This window comes from Alosa pseudoharengus, unplaced genomic scaffold, assembly GCF_046254945.1.
Source record: "Alosa pseudoharengus isolate Yale_2024_CS ecotype anadromous, Long Island Sound unplaced genomic scaffold, YU_APseudo_1.1 YU_APseudo_1.1_scf_11, whole genome shotgun sequence".
NCBI classification, from domain to species: Eukaryota; Metazoa; Chordata; class Actinopteri; order Clupeiformes; family Clupeidae; genus Alosa; species Alosa pseudoharengus.
In genome coordinates, this window is record NW_027468576.1 from 18,441,462 (window position 1) to 18,461,461 (window position 20,000).

General features: G+C 46.9%; 1 protein-coding gene across 1 annotated transcript in view; it reads right to left on the reverse strand.

The window, feature by feature from the left end:
- Positions 1-20,000, reverse strand: part of unc13a (unc-13 homolog A (C. elegans)) — a 42,520-nt gene that overhangs the window by 10,309 nt on the left and 12,211 nt on the right. The window contains exons 11-35 of the mRNA XM_076279270.1: positions 18,578-19,444; positions 18,203-18,296; positions 17,102-17,148; positions 16,641-16,719; positions 13,379-13,453; positions 13,040-13,259; positions 12,501-12,728; positions 12,167-12,308; positions 11,662-11,831; positions 11,150-11,265; positions 10,612-10,775; positions 9,676-9,829; positions 9,095-9,163; positions 8,758-8,847; positions 7,878-8,012; positions 6,719-6,852; positions 6,539-6,624; positions 5,957-6,083; positions 5,483-5,579; positions 4,529-4,672; positions 4,041-4,118; positions 3,833-3,910; positions 3,577-3,665; positions 2,903-3,055; positions 2,186-2,309 (exon numbers count right to left, since the gene is read on the reverse strand). Of these exons, the coding sequence (XP_076135385.1) occupies positions 2,186-2,309; positions 2,903-3,055; positions 3,577-3,665; positions 3,833-3,910; positions 4,041-4,118; positions 4,529-4,672; positions 5,483-5,579; positions 5,957-6,083; positions 6,539-6,624; positions 6,719-6,852; positions 7,878-8,012; positions 8,758-8,847; positions 9,095-9,163; positions 9,676-9,829; positions 10,612-10,775; positions 11,150-11,265; positions 11,662-11,831; positions 12,167-12,308; positions 12,501-12,728; positions 13,040-13,259; positions 13,379-13,453; positions 16,641-16,719; positions 17,102-17,148; positions 18,203-18,296; positions 18,578-19,444 (3,760 nt within the window). The remainder of the gene's footprint in view (positions 1-2,185; positions 2,310-2,902; positions 3,056-3,576; positions 3,666-3,832; positions 3,911-4,040; positions 4,119-4,528; positions 4,673-5,482; positions 5,580-5,956; positions 6,084-6,538; positions 6,625-6,718; positions 6,853-7,877; positions 8,013-8,757; positions 8,848-9,094; positions 9,164-9,675; positions 9,830-10,611; positions 10,776-11,149; positions 11,266-11,661; positions 11,832-12,166; positions 12,309-12,500; positions 12,729-13,039; positions 13,260-13,378; positions 13,454-16,640; positions 16,720-17,101; positions 17,149-18,202; positions 18,297-18,577; positions 19,445-20,000) is intronic.

Below are 20,000 nucleotides of genomic sequence, written 5' to 3' on the forward strand. Positions count from 1 at the left end.
AGATAGATAGATAGATAGAGAGGAGACAGAAGAAAGGAGGAGATTGAGGAGAAAGAAGACAGGGAGAATACAAAGAGGCAGATGTACGATAGCATCCGTTTTAGGGGGTATTTTGTTGCAAAAGACATGATCCTAAAAATGTGGTGTGGTATGTATAACCCAACTACATATTCTTGAAACCATTGGACAAAATGTGCTTTCCCTACTTATGCATATACATTAATGGAAGGATTCTGGGAAATTTCGGAAAGTTTTTGGAAAAATAACATGTGAGGAGATGTGATGCACAACGCGCGGCTAATTAAGTATTCCGTTGATTAAATATTTCCTCCTTTTGAAAGCAGTCGTAATTTAGACTGCATGTTTGATGTGCGCACAGGGAAACAGTCCAGCAATAGCATTAGCATTCCAATAGCAGTAGCATTCCAAGCACTAGTTTTGCTCATTTGCTCCTTTTGGTTTGTCTTTTTATGCCTTGCCACCTCTTATTCATTTCATCCAATCTCCCTGTATGTGGTTGCTACTGCATTGATGTTTGTTATAGCTTGCCAAACAGGTCTATTTTTTAGAGCGGATGCAGAATTAGAGCCCTGTCTACTTCCTGGTCATTATGGTCAACTTTTGGTTTCTTTTCTCTGTTGGTCAGTGGTTCTGTGCTTCCTTTCCTGATTCCTTCCAGTTGCAAGTGTTAAGAGCTTTATGCCAAATTAAGAGTTAAAGGGTGGTGGCATGCTTTGCTTACTCGATCAGTTGTAGGTTAAGTAAATTCAGCGTAAAAGATGAAGTGTTTTGATATGTGTTCCTTATGCTATCAACTGTGGGTTAAGTTAGCTTGAGTTAGTAACATGTACTTTCTATGGACAGGCCAAGTCTCATTTTTGCGCTGCACTCTCTAAGATACATACATCTGTCCCAGAGAGAGCTGAAGGCAGAGAAAGAAAGAGAGACAGAGACAGAGTGACCAGAGGAGGGGATGGAGGGATGGGGCGGGGGGGGGGGGGTATTTTGCAGCCACATATAGCAGGGGGGGGGGGGGGGTCGACCACCTGGCACTAACGAACTGCGGACAGACAGACACACACGCAGGAGTGTCGTACTTACAATCATCTGTGGTGGAAGAGCAGTGGGAGCAGGATGTGATATCGGAGAGAAGGGTCAGTGAAGCCGTAAAGAGCCCCAGATCAGTCACAGCAGAATCAACACACACACAGGCACACAGGTAGGCCAGGTGGGCAGTGGGACTCCTTATGGGAACCCAGTGCACTGGCCCAGGACATGGGGAAAGCTAGCCTAGCCTCTCATTTAGTAACATAGCAGCTGGATCATAGCTAGGGAATGTGCCCTTGCAGGAACAAGGTTGGCACTTAAATAAATAGGTTTAAGTTCACTGTGCCAAACTGTGCAATCTTCTAAAAGATTTTGTGAGTAGAACGATTTGGGGCTCTTTTTTTTGTAAAATGAAATAAAAAACAAATCAAAATGAAAACAGTTATATAAGGAAAAACAACAGAAATATTAGGCCAGTCTGTAATCCAGGCTGGTCTCTGATCGCACCTCAGCGTTGCATTCTGGGATATATTGATTGCAGGGTCCAATTGTATCAGTAATCCATTGAGAAATAGTGAATTTAAACTCATTTGGACTAAGGAGGTGCTGAGAGCCCAGGTCTGGAGAACAGCCTTGAGCTGCAGACGGGTTAGGATGATATGGTGCACTCCCTTTTGCTTTCACTCGCGGTCCATTTCAATTTGGGAATGGAGGGGGATTTGGTTGGAGGGGGTCCGGATCATGAGCATATTGGGTCCGGACCATGAGCAGCATATTGCCTGTTCACATTTTGACAATTGAGGTTCAATTCATTTGAAAGAGCTACCCCAATCCATGCTATACTATACTGGTTTCAACACAGTGGCCTACAGAATTGTCTAAATAACACATTATTACACATCAGGTATATAACATTGAGGGGTTTCACTTCATAATTACATACAAATGAATAATATAACACAATTAAACTAAAAACATAATACAAGTATCACAGCTTGAAATGCCTCTTTCATGCTCCCACCAAACAATATGACTGGTGTATTTCAAGAGCTTTTGAGTGTCGTGACAGAGTAAATAAATAAATAAATAAATACATGACTATGAGTGGGTTGCATTTAAAGGACAGGCGCCGTCTCACCGTCTGGTCGGTCAGTGGCGGCAACACGATGGTCTTCTCCATGGTGTTCATGACCAGCTTCCACAGTTCTTTCAGCACGCGCTTCAGGACCGTCTTCTCACAGATCTTAGCAAACAAAGACAGGCTGGGAAGGGGAGAGGGGAAGGAGAGACACAGTGATGCTGTCAAAACCCTGCAGGTGCATGTGTATGAGTGTGTATGAGTGTGTATGAGTGTGTATGAGTGTGTATGAGTGTAGAGGAGGCAGAAGGAAGTCTTTACTCCAAGGCTTAGATACTGACATGAATCATGATTAATTTAAACAAGGTTTGTTCCCATCATGCATGAAAAGACATTTGGAGGTAAATGCTTAATGAACTGAAAATTAACAAGATCTGACATGTCCACAAATATTTTTGCACCAAATAATATCAACTAAATAATTTGGTTCAAGACAATAATATAATATAATATAATATAATATAATATAATATAATATAATATCATATAATATAATATAATATAATATAATGAAAAAGAAGATCCTGGATTTTCAATTTCATTTTTCTCAAAAGGGCACTTGGGCAAGTTAAGAGAGGGTGCTTTTAAAATTTAGGTACCATTTCGCAAAAGGAACTAAATTGCATTTCCCTTTTTCAAACATCTGGAGAACCAACAAACAGCGAGGCAGTTGGTCTCTGTCTGTGTGTGTGTGTCTGTTTATCTCTGGGTGCTCACTTGCTGTCCAGGAACTCCATAATGGGCTGCAGCACGTTGTCGGCATCCTGGGCTACGCTGCTGCAGGCGCTGGCTGGCACGTTGCCCGTCCCCTTCACCTGGCCCAGGATATCGCCCATCTGCTTCACACACTCCTCAATGTGGGGCTGGAAGCTGAGAGAGCGGAGCAGAGCAGGGAGTGGAGGTGGAGAAAAAGGTCACCCACTTCAGCTCCTTAGCATTGCATCATTTAACTTTTACAGCGGCCATGAAATCACTATGGCACAGACAGTGAAAACACTATAAATCTGGAGCACTAGAGGAGCTCTGCTGGCTGCAGAGTACTCATAAGACCATTGGCTGATATCAATACCATTTGTTTGCTGCAAATGCTTCGTGTTTTTATTTTCCTTATTTTATCCCCTTTTCCTGGTGAAGTATGGCCAATTTAAAGCATACAGGGAAAGAAATCTATTGCTGCAGCATGATGTAACAATACCCAATGATTATAATCTCTCTATCATAATACACGTTTAGATGACTGATCAAAGAGTATAGAAGTAACTTCTATACTCTTTGGACTGATTGATTCCTGTCATTGGAACTGTTGGCTCATTGGTCAGTAAATTACATCCCTAAAGTACTCTATTTGCCACACAACTGGACATTCAGACGGAACAGTGGACACTGCTAACCCAGAGGCAAAGATTCTGCTTAGATCGTCCATGACGTTGTTCAGTTTCACTTGTAGCTCCTTCAGGAAGTCGCTGGCCTCCACACAGAGCTGAAACACACACACATACAACACACTCATGACCATAAAAACTTTTCAAACTCTAATACAAAAAAACAAGAGCTTCACACACTTCTGCAGCTGAAATCGCGATTGGATCAAAGATGTTCTGCGGAGATATGTGTATGTGTGTGTGTAAGAGATATGTGCTTCCTTACATCTTTGCCGCCCATGGCTTCAAACATCTTCTCCAGTTGGACGCGTAGCTGCTGAATGTTGTTTATCAGGATGCATGGCTGGAGGAGAGGAGAGCAAAGGACAAAATCAGGCTGCTGGATGCAGGCCCTCAAGATGAATCCGTGACAAACATAGCTATGTGGAGAGCAGGGATAAGAAAGTTAAAGCTGGGATAGTTACCACATTGGCTCCTTTCTCTTTGCTGCAGTAATCGGGGAAGACCCTGGTGATGAAGTCAGCATAGGAGAGCAGCACGTTGCTGATCGTCTGGGAAGGAAGAGACGGTCAATTGATCAGAAGTTATGACAAGCCTTGCAGAGGACAGAGTTAGGTAACTTTGTGGACTGGTTCCCCAAATTTAGATTAAGCCTAGGATTAAAAGAAGGCTTCAATGAAGATTTCCATTAAAAAAAGCTTTTAGCCTAAGACTAAATACATGGACTTCCATACATGGAAAACTGGCCCTTAGTGTTTTGGAAGTGGGTCAACAATCTTCTCTGTTTTTGCACCTAATCAAGCAAAAATCCCATTTATTTTGCTAGTATATGATAGTAATGTTTGCCATATATATTAAAAATAGTAATTTGACTAGTAAATGCTGGTCACAGCATAATTGTTAAGTACAGCACCCCACAGATCATGTCTAGGCATTGGATCAGCAGACCGATGAGGGCTACCTTTGCGAAGCGTTTCATGTAGTTGCCCACGATCTGTGGGTCTGGACACTCCAGCTTCTTGATTATCTCAAAGCTCTGGTTGAGCTGTGAGAACACGTCCACCACGGAGCAGGAGAACAGAGCGTGCTCAGACGTCACCTGGAACTGTTGGGGGGGGGTCAAGGGAAGGCAGAGAGGGGTGTTAGAGGGGCCAATAAAACACACACACCACACACTCTCTTTCTCTCACACACATACACACACGCGCACACACACATACAGTACACACACACATACACATACACTCTCTCTCTCTCTCTCTCTCACACACACACACACAGACACACTCTCTCTCTCTTTCACACACACACACACAAACACACACCCTGTTCATATGCACTCTTAGTCAGACCCCTTATGTAGAGGAAAGACACCCTCCATAAAACACACACACACACACACACAGATTCAGCCAGACTGGAGGCTATTTGCAAGCAGCCAGACAAGACACGAGCTGGTGGAGGTGAAGCAGCCTGTCCTGTCTGACTGTCTTGTCTGGTCTGCTCTGTGTGTCTGTGCGTAATTGGGCTGAGGTGAGGCTGTGGTGCTTCCCACAGGAGCTTCTGACTAACGAACTGAACCGCTCCCCCATTGGCTGTGGGCGCCAGCGGGCGCTCGGCCTCATTAATCACAGCCGCCGCTAACGTCCACCCTGGACCCAGACACCCCCAACCCCCCCACCCCTCTCACACATACACATACACAGACACACACACACACACACACACACACACACACACACACACACACACACACACACACTTCATCGCCCGCTCTGGGAATCCCTCATCAGACTCCTCGACTCTGCCACGTGGCTCCCTGGCAATTTCCCTTCTCTGGCAGGCTCCTTATGAATAGAACGGGAGTGGACAGGACAGGAGTGAACAGGAGTGGGCGAGGGTGAGCTGTAATTACCCCGTCCTTTTTGTCCCTCTCCAGGGCACCATGCAGGAAGTCTCTGGACACCTCCTCGTTCTCGTCCAGCCACTGAATGACAAAGGGCTCAAACCACCTGTGAAAACCGACATGGAGTTACCATAGACGGACTGCTAAAACTCATCAAACACCTCATTCAGACAAGAGACAGCCACAAACGGGCAGACAGGCAGGTCTGTTTGAGAAGAGGGACTGGGCAATTCAGCTGAGTGGAGAGGTAATTCCCATTGACCAAGAGTTCAGTGACACTGGCAGAAGCAGTTTGAGGATTATATATGAGGTGGTGATGTGAAGCGTCTATGTGTGAGTGTGTGTGTGTATGTGTCTGTGTTTGTGTGTGTGTGTGTGTGTGTGTGTGTGTGTGTGTGTGTGTGTGTGTGTGTGTGTGTGTGTGTGTGTGTGTGTGTGTGTGTGTGTGTGAAATGTGCAATAGGACAGTGAGGAAGCACTCACGCTGGGTACTCTGGCACCCGGCTCTTGAAGAAAGGCAGGTCCTTGCAATACTCGTTGTACAGCCACTTCACTTTGAAGTGCAGGTTCATGTAGTCGGCGCTCTTACACAGACGGTTCTTCTCGTGCTCTGCATGGGGGGGTGGCGGGGGGTAGGGCAGGATCAGGACATTGATCTTAATTAAACAGAGACAGGGCTCAGAGGACTATGCCTTCGCTCTCAAAGCCTCAGTGCAGCTCAAAAACAAACAGATTTCTCCCCAGCAAATAATAAAAAAAAAACTCAAAATCACAAAGCCATCTGCACATGCCGTTTACCCATGAGAATGTAAACAACTTTTAAATAGACACTGAGATTGTGAGCATTCTGTGTGCACTGGTGGTAATATGTGTATATGTAAACATGTACCCTGTGTATGTGTGTGTGTGTGTGTGTGTGTGTGTGTGTGTGTGTGTGTGTGTGTGTGTGTGTGTGTGAGAGAGAGAGAGAGAGAGAGAGTGAGAGAGAGAGACAGAAAGAGAGAGAGAAGGAGTGATGATGGGTGTGTGGTTAAACTACATCTCATTCTATACAGCGGTACTCACCCTCCATGGCATACTTCATGTCCTGGGCAAACAGGTTCCACATGACCTCTGCACTGATCTTGCCCACATTCAGCTCCTGAGGAAACCTGCAGAGAGCCAGACAGACAGACCACACGTGATGAGCAGAGGGGCTCTCCAGCATGCTAAGGCTCTCATTGGACCACAGTGGCGGGCACTCACTGGTTAAGGCAGGGCGTGTACGAGTTCTTATCCTCTTCAATGATGGATACGATCAGGGTGATGAATTTGGACCAGAAGTCCAGGTTCTTGATGCTGGGGCCTTGCTCCTCGGGGGGGACCTCTGCTTTCTTTGCCTGCAGTCACCCACACACACACACACACATGCGCTCACACACACACACACAAACACACACACACATGCGCTCACACACACACACACACACACACACACGCACACACACACACATGCGCTCACACACACACACACACACACACACACACACACACATACACACACACACACACACACACACACACACACACACACACACACACACACACACACACACACCAGTCAGGACACAGCAGTTCTCCTCTAAGCTTATTAGCATGGAAGGAAGCTTGCAATAGCAGCACCTGCTACATCAGCCTCGGGAAGAACATAACAACTCGCTGATGTGACATCAAAGTAGGGGGATGTGTGTAAAGTATTAGAGGGCTCAGATAAGAGAAGTAATATGATCTTGCAAAAGAGTTTTAAAAATATCCCCATCCCCCCAAGGCCACATGTTTAATTCAAAAGGAAACAGACTACAAGAATTGGAGTGTCGGGGAGGGCAACTGAGAGCTTGATGCTCTAATGAGACATAAACAGTAGCAGAGCCCCTCAGCTAGTCTAAAGGATGACCCCAGGCATTAGTGGAGAGACCCTGGACATGGGTACTGATGACCTGCCCCCAGAGGTGGAAAACTCCAGCTTCAGAAAGTAGAAGTCCTGGCCCCAGCTGTGGCGCAACTGGCTGGGGCACCTGCACCGTACGCCGGCGATCCGGGTTCGATTCCCACCGTGTGGTCCTTTCCGGATCCCACCCCTGCTCTCTCTCCCATTCGCTTCCTGTCACCCTCCACTGTCACTATCATTAAAGGCATAAAAAGGCCAAAAAAATATACTTAAAAAAAAGAAAGTAGAAGTCCTACGATATGTATTGATTCTACTTGTGCACTTAACTTGTCTGAAGAGTTGTGGTCATTAGAATCAGTGGGCAAAGTGAATGGTTGCACCACCAAATTATATGGTAGGTAGGTCTGAGTTTTCCACCTCTGCCAGCCCCAGACCAGCTGGCCACCCGACCCCCCACCCCCCTCAAAAAACGCTCACCGGATCTGTCTGGTACTCGCGGCTGTAGAGCTCGTGGCAGTTGTTGAATATGTACTCGTAGGTGGAGTTGAGGCAGGCCTTGACACAGTCCTTCACCACCTGGCTGGCCCTGGGGGGACTCTGCAGCTCCTGGACCTGAGGGGCAACACAGCAAACACCTAGGTTTCAACTTGGACCTCAGGAAACACTATGGGCCGGTTACCCAGACAAGCATTAAAGTCTAATGAAGTCTATTAACTCACAGACTAACCACTCTTTTTCAATAAGATCTTAATTTAAAGTTCAGGACTAGCCTTTAGCCATGTCCAAGAAACTGGTCCTAAGAAATGTATGGAAAGAGAATAGGTGGGTTTACATGGACACTTTTATTCCGATTAGAATTGGAAAAATAGATCAATCGGAATAAAAATGACACATATAAACACCTTGATCTGAATAAGTGTTGATCCGATTAGAATTTTAATCTGAATGAAAGAGGTGGTCATCATATTGCCTGCTATATCTTCTCAAGGTAAAGTAAAGCAACAACGGCTGTTCAAATCAAAGATTCTAGAGTGCCTGTAAGCACGTGATCAGAATAGAACGTACCCCATGTAAACAGACAGCACGGATTTTTCAATCAGAATAGTTTCATCGGAATAACAAAAAAAACTGTCCATGTAAAACCATCTATTGTTCCGCGTATAAGAATAGAAAATCTGAAAGTATCTGAATAGGAAAAGAGAGAGTGAAAGAGAAGTGAAATATAAGACTGGTACGGAGAGGAGGAGAGAGAGAATTGGGGAGGAGGAGAGTAGAAGAGAGAATTGGGAAGGAGGAGAGAGTAGAAGAGAGAGAATTGGGGATGAGAGAGTAGAGAAGAGAGAATAGAGGAAGTAACCTTCATTCTGAAGAACGTGATGCTGGTGAGCAGATCTACGGTGGACTTCAGATCCTGGAGTCTCTCAGGGCTGCTGGCAGGGAAGTTATTCTGTGGCAAACACACATAAACAACAACAACTATGAGCAGAGGCCACTGTAATAATGACCCTCCATAGTTTTCAGTCTGTTTAGATATTCCTTCTGCCTATTATCGGTGACATCCACTGTGAGGTCAAGGGGCGTTCTCAATGCAGTGAGCCAATCATGCTAGCTGACTAGCAGCACATGTTTGCTTCTAACATTTTACAGGCCCAGAATGGGATACAATTTTGGGAACAAAGACAAGACAAATGTACCCGATACATGGAGAGGTCAATCCTCAGTGAATTGTGCAACTGGTCCAGGAGCTTCACAAACCGCTCTTTCTGTAGACACACACAATAAAAAAAGATATTAAACAAAAAAATGACATAATGGTGATACCATATATCATTTAAGTGATTTAATGAAATGGCATTACATTCATCCCCTTTCCCCTGAGTCTTGATTCATTGTAAATGAATTAAGAAGCATTCTTGGAAAAAAGGAAAGAAGTCTAAATAACAACAGCTTTGTGCAGAACTTTAAAGATTCCCCTTCTTGCATGTGTTGCGAAGTTTGAGAATATGGAGCATCACAGATGGTTTGTGATGCCCCATCACGCTCCACAAGACAGACCCAAAAATAGCAAAATGGCGGCTGACACTAATTTGCTTCAATCAAATCAAAACACAGTGGGCCTTCATTTGCCTAACATGCCACATTAAACCCCCTACTGCAGCGACCCTCTCAGCCTGCCCTTCCTGGCTGCCCATAGACCCCCCTGGTCAGTCCCTGGCTCTGCTGTGTTGAGTCACTGTTGGCTGGGAGGCCCATGGGCCCTGCCCAGGTTACCCACCCCGAAGTTGGAGGCAGCAAAGCGGTCTGAGGCTGAGACGTTGTTGGTGGCCTGGGTGGTGTGGGCGTAATAGGCGTTGATGTTGGCCAGCAGGGTGCTCATCACTGCCGGCACACCAGGGCACATGTACTTGGACGAGAGGCAGGCAAAGTGTCTGTGGTGCACAATACACACACACACACACACATAATTAGAAAACACACACACACACATACCACATAATTAGCAAACACACACACACACACACACACACACACACACCACACATAAAATAGAATAAAAAGGACCATATGGCGTCTCCTGTGTTTCTCCATATGTCTCTGTTTCATCTGCCTGGGATGACTCACGTGAGAGTGATCACCAGCAGCACGTTTCTATTTTTATCCCCTCTGACTGCAGGTGTAGCACGAGCAGCACGTTAGTTAAAGAAGGTCACGAGGTTTGTGTGCTTCCTCCAGTTATACAAGAACTAGGTCAAATTAGCACGGTCCATGTTTCAAACATTATACTGTGTGTCTGATGCTGTTTACGCATGACATGAGAATTAGAGAAGTAGGGCTATTGTGTGAAATCTGATAGCAATGGGGTGTTTCTCAGCATCGGTGGCTGATGTGGAGATTAAGATGTGTGTGTGTGTGTGTGTGTGTGTGTGTGCATAGGTGTGGCTTACATGGCCTGATAGAAAGACACCACACCATAATACATGGCAAACATTGGTGTGTGTGTGTGTGTGTGTGTGTGTGTTTGTGTGTGTGTGTGTGTGTGTGTGTGTGTGTGTGTGTGTGTGTGTGTGTGTGTGTGCATAGGTGTGGCTCACATGGCCTGATAGAAAGACTCCACACCATAATACATGGCAAACATTGGTGTGTGTGTGTGTGTGTGTGTGTGTGTGTGTGTGTGTGTACTGTATGTGTGTCAAATGAGGGGGGGACTCACGTCATGGCCTGATAGATGGACTCTACGCCATAGCGCATGGCAAACTCATCCACAATCTCCTGTGGCGTCTCCTCATAGTACACCTTCCAGGCATCATCCCCCTTGGCGTCGGGGATCTTGACCACGCCGCTGCTCTGGAGGTCTGTCACGTAGTGGAAGAGATTCTGGACAATAGGTGAGGTGAGGTGAGGTGAGGTGAGGTGGAGAGGAGGACAGGAGAGGAAAGGAGTGAGAGGAGAATTTTTGATTTTTGCTGAGCTGGAAACTGGGTGAGTCACCCCTCTAATTAAGAATACACAGAAACAAAAACAAACATTCTCTATAACACACACACACACACACACACACACACACACGTTAAGTCCCTTTTCCACTCATATAAACACTGCAGAAAGCCTATGTGCACACATAGACACACACATACACACTCTCCCTCTGTCACACAGGCATAGAATGTACCCACACTCATATTATCAAAATCATTCTACACACACACAAACACACACACACATACACATAAACACACACTGCTGCTGACCTCATGCAGGCACGTGTATTGCACATGATAGGGAGCCACGGTTTCCTCTCCCTTGATCTCCACACTGATGTGCATGCGGATGGCTCCCGACACGGCAGACTTGTCCGTACGCTTGTCTGCACACAGAATGACCAGAGAGGGATCACTTCAGCTGTAAACACACATCACTGCACCAGCTCAACACAGTCATGAATCAGTTCTAGACTCCGGTACACACACACACACACACACACACACACACACACACACACACACACACAATTATGAAACAGTTTTACACTCTGACTTGAATTGGCTAAACACACACACACAATATCTTCAAATACCAAAAAAGGTTGGTTGTCAGAAGTGCTTCGTCACTGATATGTCTCTCGAAACACACACACACACACACAAAGTCTTATTACACTTCATATTGAATCAGTTCTATACACACTCTTGAAAGAGTTCAATGGCTGTCCATCAAGCAGGTGTTCACTGTTCCATTATTCAGGTCAGGTGTAAACACTCACCAAGGTTGTACCAGACGTCCATCTCTCCGCTGAGGGTTCGCACCTCGATGATGGTCTGACCCAAGAAGTCATCGGACTCCCTCTTAAACTTCTGCTTCACTCGTGATTTGATGTCATCGTCCTCATCCCAAACTCGCACCTTTATACGATCTGAAGAGTTGTGGCACTCGCTGGAGACAAAGATATATCACAGTACAAAACGGAAACAAACTTGGCACAAAGCGAAATGTGACTTTGACCTCTTGACCCCATGATCTTGAGTACCTAGTTCATCAAACTCTTATAGTGAAGTAAGTATCCCAGGTTTGATGAAGATCTTTCAACTGGAAAGCATCGAACTGGGAACGCATCGAACCACGCAGAGATGGATGACCAGAAAACAGTAGCAGAGGAGACATAATTACTGTCATTTAAGATGTGTAATAATATCTGTAATTGAGTCTACAGTGTGGCTCTCACTGTACTTTACACAACGACATTAGCGATACATGAATGGTATCCTTACAAGTTGAAGTTCTCCTCCCATACAGGGTTGAGGTTGCCATAGATGGTCTTGGTCCTCTTCTTGGTCTTGCCAACCTGCACTGTGACGTAGGGGTCACTGGATCCTGTCTTGTCCTTAGCCTGAAGGCCCTGAGCACAAAGTACTGTGGGCAGAAAGAGAGAGAGAGAGAGGAAGGGAGAGAGAGAGCGAAAGTGGGAGAGAGTGTGGTGAACACTTGATATAACAGCTACACACATACATTCATACAGTAACCTTGAGACACATGTGTACCCTTCAATAAACTAGACTGAGAAGGACAAGTGAAATGAAAGCAGGCCTCTTGAGGAAGTGTCACCTGTGATGCTGATCTTGGCTGACCACTTGGACGTGCCGTCGAGGACGCTCTGCTTGATCTGTTTCATGTGGGTCACATGGGTGGACTTGGGCATGCCAAACACGTCCTGAATCAGTTCGAAGATCTCCGGCTTGTTCCGCTCACGGATCTTCATGCGGTCCTTCAGAACCATGATGATGTTCTGGGTCCGGTCCTCTGCACCGTGCTTGGAGCTTTTCTCTGCAGCTCCTGCATTGTGTGTGTGTGTGTGTGTGTGTGTGTGTGTGTGTGTGTGTGTGTGTGTGTGTGTGTGTGTGTGTGTGTGTGAGAAAGGACAGAAAGACAGAGAGAGAGAGAGCAGGAGAGAAAGAGAGAGAGAGAGACAAAAAGTACCAACAGTACACAACACGGAGAAAGGGGAAACATAAAAGAGTGAGACAAAGTATTTGAAGTACAATCAGTAAACGCAATAAAAACCAACATCAAAGAGATGTAATTGAGAAACGCTGTGAAAGATGAGCTCGGGATCAGGCGCTTGGTGAGACGAACGAGGCCCTTACTCTGCAGACAGTCTGCATTGAGCAGTTCCTGGCACTTCTCGTGGCACTTGACCCCGCACTCGGTGCAGCGCATGCCCTGACGGGCGATACCCCACAGCAGGCCCTCGCACTCGTAGCAGTAGGTAGGCGTGGTGGCCGTCCACACCTCGAAGTTGTGTGGCGTGGTGCAGGAGATGGGGTAGATCAGAGCCTGCAGCGTCTTCTTGTACACGTGGCTCTTCTGCAGAGGGGGATGGAGCAAGAGGAACTGGTCAGGAAATGTGTGTGTGTGTGTGTGTGTGTGTGTGTGTGTGTGTGTGTGTGTGTGTGTTGTCAGAAATAACAACAACAATAACTCACAAGTTCCTCGTTGTTTAGTGTACTGGAGGCCATGGCTGATGTTATCCCGGCCTTACGTGAGTTCTGTACTAGAGACTGGGGAAGAGACAGAGATGAAGTCAGAGAGGAGATGTTTCATTTTACTGGAAAAGTACTAAATCACCTTTTCATGTCTGTAGCAGTTTCCAGCAGTAGAAGTGTCCATTAAAAGTATGGCTTAAAAACTGCAGGTAATCTGTAGTTGTTGTAATGTAATAAATGGTCATGGAAGGGGTAACTTTTGCATCAGGGGACAGCTAGGAAGATGTAGAGAACCTGACAGTGAGAGTACTCACCATAGCCTGTGTTGTTACGGGTAGGACCAAGCATGAGGAACACAACACAGAACATCCCATGTTAGAAAAAGCACAACAGAGTTAAGGGCCATTCACACAAGGAACGATAACCATATCGATAACTATAACCATAACAATAACCAGTCCACACTGACCAACGATGAACAAAGTCTCTCCTTGTGTTAATGAATGTGATGACTAAAATGTGATGGGTTCTGATTGGCTGTTAGCTTTTTATCATTCTCAAATCGCTCTGAACGTGATCCTCAACGATATTGTTATAGTTATCGTTCTTGGTGTGAACGGCCCTTTACGCCAATATAGCACAGTAGGTCATTCAAACTGTTTATCTAGGGATAATAAACTTCAATACTGTACTACGCTCTTGTATATAATGATATAGACCTATAATCTTGTATGTTTTTGATACATGGTGGCTCTTTTGTGTGGTATGCGTTGGTCACTGGGGGAAATGTCCACATTTAATGACAGCTTTATAACACACTGATATTGTGCAGGGATGAGAACAAAGATCCCCAAGGATTTGTACAGAGACGTTTTCCGAGAAACAGCCACAGCCTGGAGAAAGAAGCCGAGTAAGATAGAAACGGGAGGGGCCGAGAGATCGAGGAGATAGCAAACAAGCAGTGAAGGATGTGTGTGTGTGTGTGTGTGTGTGTGTTTGTGTGCATGTGTATTTGTGTGTGTGTGTGTGTGTGTGAGGGGTGGGGGTGGAGGGCTGGGGCGCTGCTGGATCTGAACGTTTTGTTTTCAGAGACGAATTGTGTTTGGCACACATTTAAATTCAGATCCAGTCAGCATATCGCCTAGATGAGTGAGACTGGAGTCAGTTCGCCAGCAGCACCTGCCACTAAGCTGGATTAGCAGAGAAAGCAGCAAACTGTTTGAAGGAGTACGGTAGTTTCACATCTCCCCATACCATTCGGATGGCTCACACACAGGCAGGGGAGAGAGGGAGAGAGATAGAGATGTTTCTATTGTTTGTGTGTGTGTGTGTGTGTGTGTGTGTGTGTGTGTGTGTGTGTGTGTGTGTGTGTGTGTGTGTGTGTGTGTGTATGTGAGTGCGTATATGTATGTGTATTTGTATGTGTGTGTGTATGTGCATATGTATGTGTATTTGTATGTATGTGTGTGTGTGTGTGTGTGTGTGTGTGTGTGTGTGTGTCTGTCTGTCTGTGTGTGTTTGTGTGTATGCTTGGCTGACAGGCCTCTCTCTCTCTCTCTCTGGCCCCCTACCAGATGGATCCAGCTGGACTCGGAGTCGTGTGGGTATTGAGGAGCCTGGCGAGCGTGTGATGAAGCCCAGATGCTATCACCAGGCAGACATTCACCCGCCGCCCGACACGGTCCTTCTCTGTGTGCCGGTGCGGCATCTATCGGCGCCACCGCCACCGCTGCTCTCCACCACAAACCCATTACCGCACCAGCCATGCTTGCCAAAATGAGTTTTCCTCCCGCAGATGAGAATTCGCGTTTCCTTATCCAGAGCAGCCGTGGTGCTGCTGAGGAGGAAATGATGAATCGTGTTATGTGTGTGAGTGTGTGGGTGTGTGACTGTGTGAATGTGTGTGTGGTTGGCGGGGGGCAGTACGTTTGTGGGTGCGCGGGGGTGGGGGGGTTAAGGGTCCTGACAGTGAATGGAACAGATGAGATGCTCTGAGACAAAGGAGGTAGGTGTGATGTGTGGTGCTGATTCTGTAAAACACAACACAAACACAAAACAGTGAGAGGGACTAGTGGGAGAGAGAGAAAAGGAGAGAAACAGAAAGGGGAAGGAAAGAAAAGAGAGAAAAGGAGGATGGAGAGAAGAGAGATGTGAGAGAGAGAGAGAGGCTGACTGGATTGACGTGCCCTTGGAGGGGAGCGAGGTCTTCCTGCGACAGCTTGTCTGCTTCCTTGTTCCTCTCTCTCTTTTTCTCTCTCTCCATCTCCCCCTCTCTCCGCCCTGGGTGCCAGTCACTAAGGCTCTGAGTCACTCGCCATGGCAACCACTAATTTCAGTGGGCCCTGGGTGTGTGTATGTGGGGCGGGGGGACCGTGGAGGTGCAGAAGCAGTGATGGACAACCCATTTCACTGGCCTTGCCACACATGTGTCGAGAACCACTTCAACATTTACCAACGTGGAAGCTGGGCTTTGTAGTTTCTAAAGTAAAGACATGCAAGTGTGTTTCATGGCTTTCATCACCTCTGCCTACTTTTTCCAAAGTTTTGATTTATTGTATCGATTTGTGTGTTTTCACAGTCAGAGCTGTGTTCTTTGACAACATCAATACGTCTGAAAACTAAAATACCCAAGGAGGGCTATGCTCACTTCTCTCAGCAGGGCATCTACAGCATGTCTGCATGGTTGTAAAAAATGGCTGTAAAAAAGAAAACCTTTTTCCTATTTTATTTTATTAAAAAAAAAAAAACCTGACAAACTGCGGGGCCGCTGAGGAAATCAATATGCATAACCTGAGAAATCTGGAGCAGGACGAGGTGTGTGTGTGTGTGGGGGTGGGGGGGTTGCTACTCAAGTCAGGGCTCAGTCAGAGAAAAACCAGGAAGAAGAAAGTGAGTGGGAGGAACGCAGAGCCGGAATCAATCTAATGAGTGTGTGGGGAGACGTCTCCGCACAAGGAACTGAGCTGCTTTGGAACAATCAGGTTGAGCTCTGTGAGAGGAGATGTAGCCAAGGCTCCGGTAATGGACTGCGGAGACGGACTCACCATGAAAGTAAATGACCGTAGCCAGCGTAGTGTAGTGTGCTCAAAAGACATTGTGATATTATAGTGTTAAATCGAGGGACCGAGAACGTGAGGACAACACAGTCAAGGAATCAAGTACTGAAGTCTGAAGTAAACTAAAGACTGCACTCCAGTCTTGACGCACCAAGAGTGTGTAGAAAGGGTGTTTGTGAAGTGTGTGTACAGGTGTTTGGACTCACCAGGTCCCTGACAAGCGGCATGGCTTTCCTCTTGCGTAGGTCTGGCATGCTGTCTATGCTGTATAGAGCCCCACCAAGCCTGAAAACAACAGCAGGCCAGTGTAACCATACGTACAAACTGACAACAGATGAGCAACATAAGCAGAGAATGCTAAGCATCTATATTTCAAATATGAAACTGTCTATGTAATTATACTAATTACTAACTAATTATTGTAGTTAGTAGTGTTGATTTTAAATATATTGTCCTTTCACTTCATTAAAAACTTAATAACAGCAAGTAACACAATATTTTCTTTTAATATCTTTACATATATTTATTATTTAATAATGAAATATATTTAAATACATTTAAATATATTTAATATTTTCTAATCACTTTTATCTGGAATAGCAGAATTACTGTTATGCCAACATGCTTCACTATGTTCCTGTAGTGGGGGAGGGGGGTGCTTACTTACCCTGCCTGTATGCATAAAGACTGGATCCCAGTAGTCTCCCCTCGGGCCTGGGGAGGGGGTGGGGGAGGAGGATATGTCAGAGAGGATGCAGCGCAGGTGAAAAGCAGACAGACACACCCTTACACACTCGGCCCAAGACAGCTGTGTGTCCATTACACCCGCCACACACACTCGCTACTTCCTGTGTGTTTTAATGCCTGAGCCATTAGATCAGATGAGAGAGTGCGTACCAGACGCAGAAAGAGTCAGAGTGGACGTCAGAGCAGCGCCACAGCACCTGGGACTTTCTCATTGACGTCAGAAGCAGGAATCGGCGTCTCGGGCCACATTATCAAAACGGATTTGTAAGTGATCTTATCGCTATTATCGGCCCCCTAATTCTATCTTCTGTGCCTCCGGATCGCTGTTCTTCTCCAAGCTCTCTGTGAGACATGTCGCACACACACACACACACACACTATTCTGACGAGTCACTGGGTCTAGAGTTTATGCACCACTTGCACACGCACACACACACGCAGACACATCACTCTGACGAGTATATGCACCACTCATACAAACATACACACTCATGCACACACCCCACCCACCTTTCCGAGGGTTCCGGCAGTGGCCAGTCATGGGGTAACATGGCGGCTGCCGCCATAAGAATGACAAATAACTGAAGAGAAAAGAACATGAGGTGGAGGACACACAGAAAGAAAAATTAACCAAACCAAAAACATACAACATAACAACAACATAACAACAACAACAACAACAACAACAACAACAACAACAACAACCCACACTATGTGTAGACATTTAATTAAACAAAGGAAGGAAGGGCAACTGAAGGAAATGATAAGACATGAAATATATGAATGAAAATAAAAAACGCGAAGAAATAAAAATTTAAAAAATGAAAAATAGAACTGACACCGAAACAGTAAAAAAAAAAAACTCAAACAAATATGAAGCCCTAGAAGAAAGTTATAGATTCCTGAACAGTTAATAGCAAACTGCTGCTGCAGAATGCTATGTGTGTGTGTGTGTGTGTGTGTGTGTGTGTGTGTGTGTGTGTGTGTGTGTTTGTGTGTGTGGGGGGGGGTCAGCGCTCACCTGCTGAAGCTGCAGGCGGACCTTACTGAAGAGCCGCAGCCAGTTCTCTTTGGGGGTGCGCTTGGGCATGGGGACCAGAGGCTCCACAGGTGCACTGTGGACAAGGTGGCGTTAGCATCCACTATTCCAGGAAGCACTTCATATTCTAGACGGTTATCACATAGAGATGACTACTATACTATCTCTAATTATATGAAAATGTGTATGTAGATTATTGGTTCATGAAGAGATGTTGTGCAGTGGATCTGCTGAACTGATAAAGCTAGCTCAACTGATCTCTGCCCAACTCATCACTGGTGTTATACTAGTAGAATACATGTGGCACAATTCCAAAACATGCATATGGCCGGTGCAGGAGGGAAACTGAATGTTCACCTGTCAGGTGGGGCTTCTGTACTTTCGGGGTGGGCACAGGTCTGGTCAGGCGTGGCAGTAGGGGGCATCTCGCTGAAGGGCAGGGGCTCCTCCATGGAGAGGGGCTCGTCTGTTGGCAGGGGCTTGACCGCTGGCTCCGAGGGCAGGCCAGAGAAGGGGGCGGGGGCAAAGGGCAGGGGCTCTGCCTCTGGCGGCTGAAACGAGGCGGCGATGGAGGAGGAGACGTGCGTTTTGGCAAAGGCGTCCTGGTACGCCTCCAGCGGCGGCGTCTGGCTCTGGGTCTGGCTGATGCCGGGGGGCTGGAAGGGGGGCTGCTGCTGGGCCTGTGGGGGCTGGTCGTGGAGGAGCGAAGCCTGCTTCTCCAGCGGCGGCCGGGCCGAGGGGGCCAGCGAGTCGGCCGTGGTCAGCGTGGGGGCCGCGCTGGTCGGGGTGGGCGTGTAGGGCGGCTCCTGGTCCTCGCTGAGAGTGCTGTCCAGCGGGTACATCTCCACCTCCTCCTCGTAGGGCATCTCCTCTTCGTCCTCGTAGCGGTAGTCCTCCTCGCCCTGGTCCTCGTAATCGTAGTGTCCGCCGTCGGGCTCTTCCTCATCGTACACCGCTCCCTCCTCGCCGCCGTCCTTCACGTAGCTGCCCTCATCGCTGTACGCCTCGTCCCGCTGCACCCCTTCCTCCTCCTCCTCGGGGTCCCAGCCCGGCGACTCCTTGCCGTAGCTGACGGACGAGTGGCACGAGTGGTACGAGTCGTTCTCATCGTAGAACTCGGAGCCGCGGAGGCTCTCGCCGTCCTCGGGACCGAACTCCTCGCTCAGCTGGGAGCTGCCGCGACTCAGCTCGCCCGACGACGCATAGCGGCTGCTGCCCGTAGGGCTGTCAGGATGGGGCAAACAGGGACACAGTTAGTCAACACACACACACACACACACACACACACACACACACACACAAAGTTCCAGTAACCAGTAAGGTGACACTGTTGTAGAAGCCACAAAAGCAGGACCAAAAGCAGGAGAAAGAAACACCACCACCAATGACCACCATCACCACCACCACCACAGCCCATAGGAACAGCAGACGGAGTCACAACTCACAGCTCACAGGAGGAGAGAGAGAGAGAGAGAGAGAGAAAGAGAGGAAGAGAGAGGGAGAGAGAGAGAGACAGGGGGCAAAGCTGAGAGGAGGCTGATAAAGAGACTCAGGGTGGATTTGTCATTCTTAAGAGCGACTGCAATTTATGCAGGTGAAATGGCGAGATACTACAATATGCTGTCAAATTCACTGGCAGGAAAAAAAAACAACCCTCATCCCTTGATGAGGTACTTGTGAATTTGTGTGTCTATGTGATTCTCTATGTGTATGATTGTGCATCTGTTCGTGTGTGTGTGTGTGTGTGTGTGTGTGTGTGTGTGTGTGTGTGTGTGTGTGT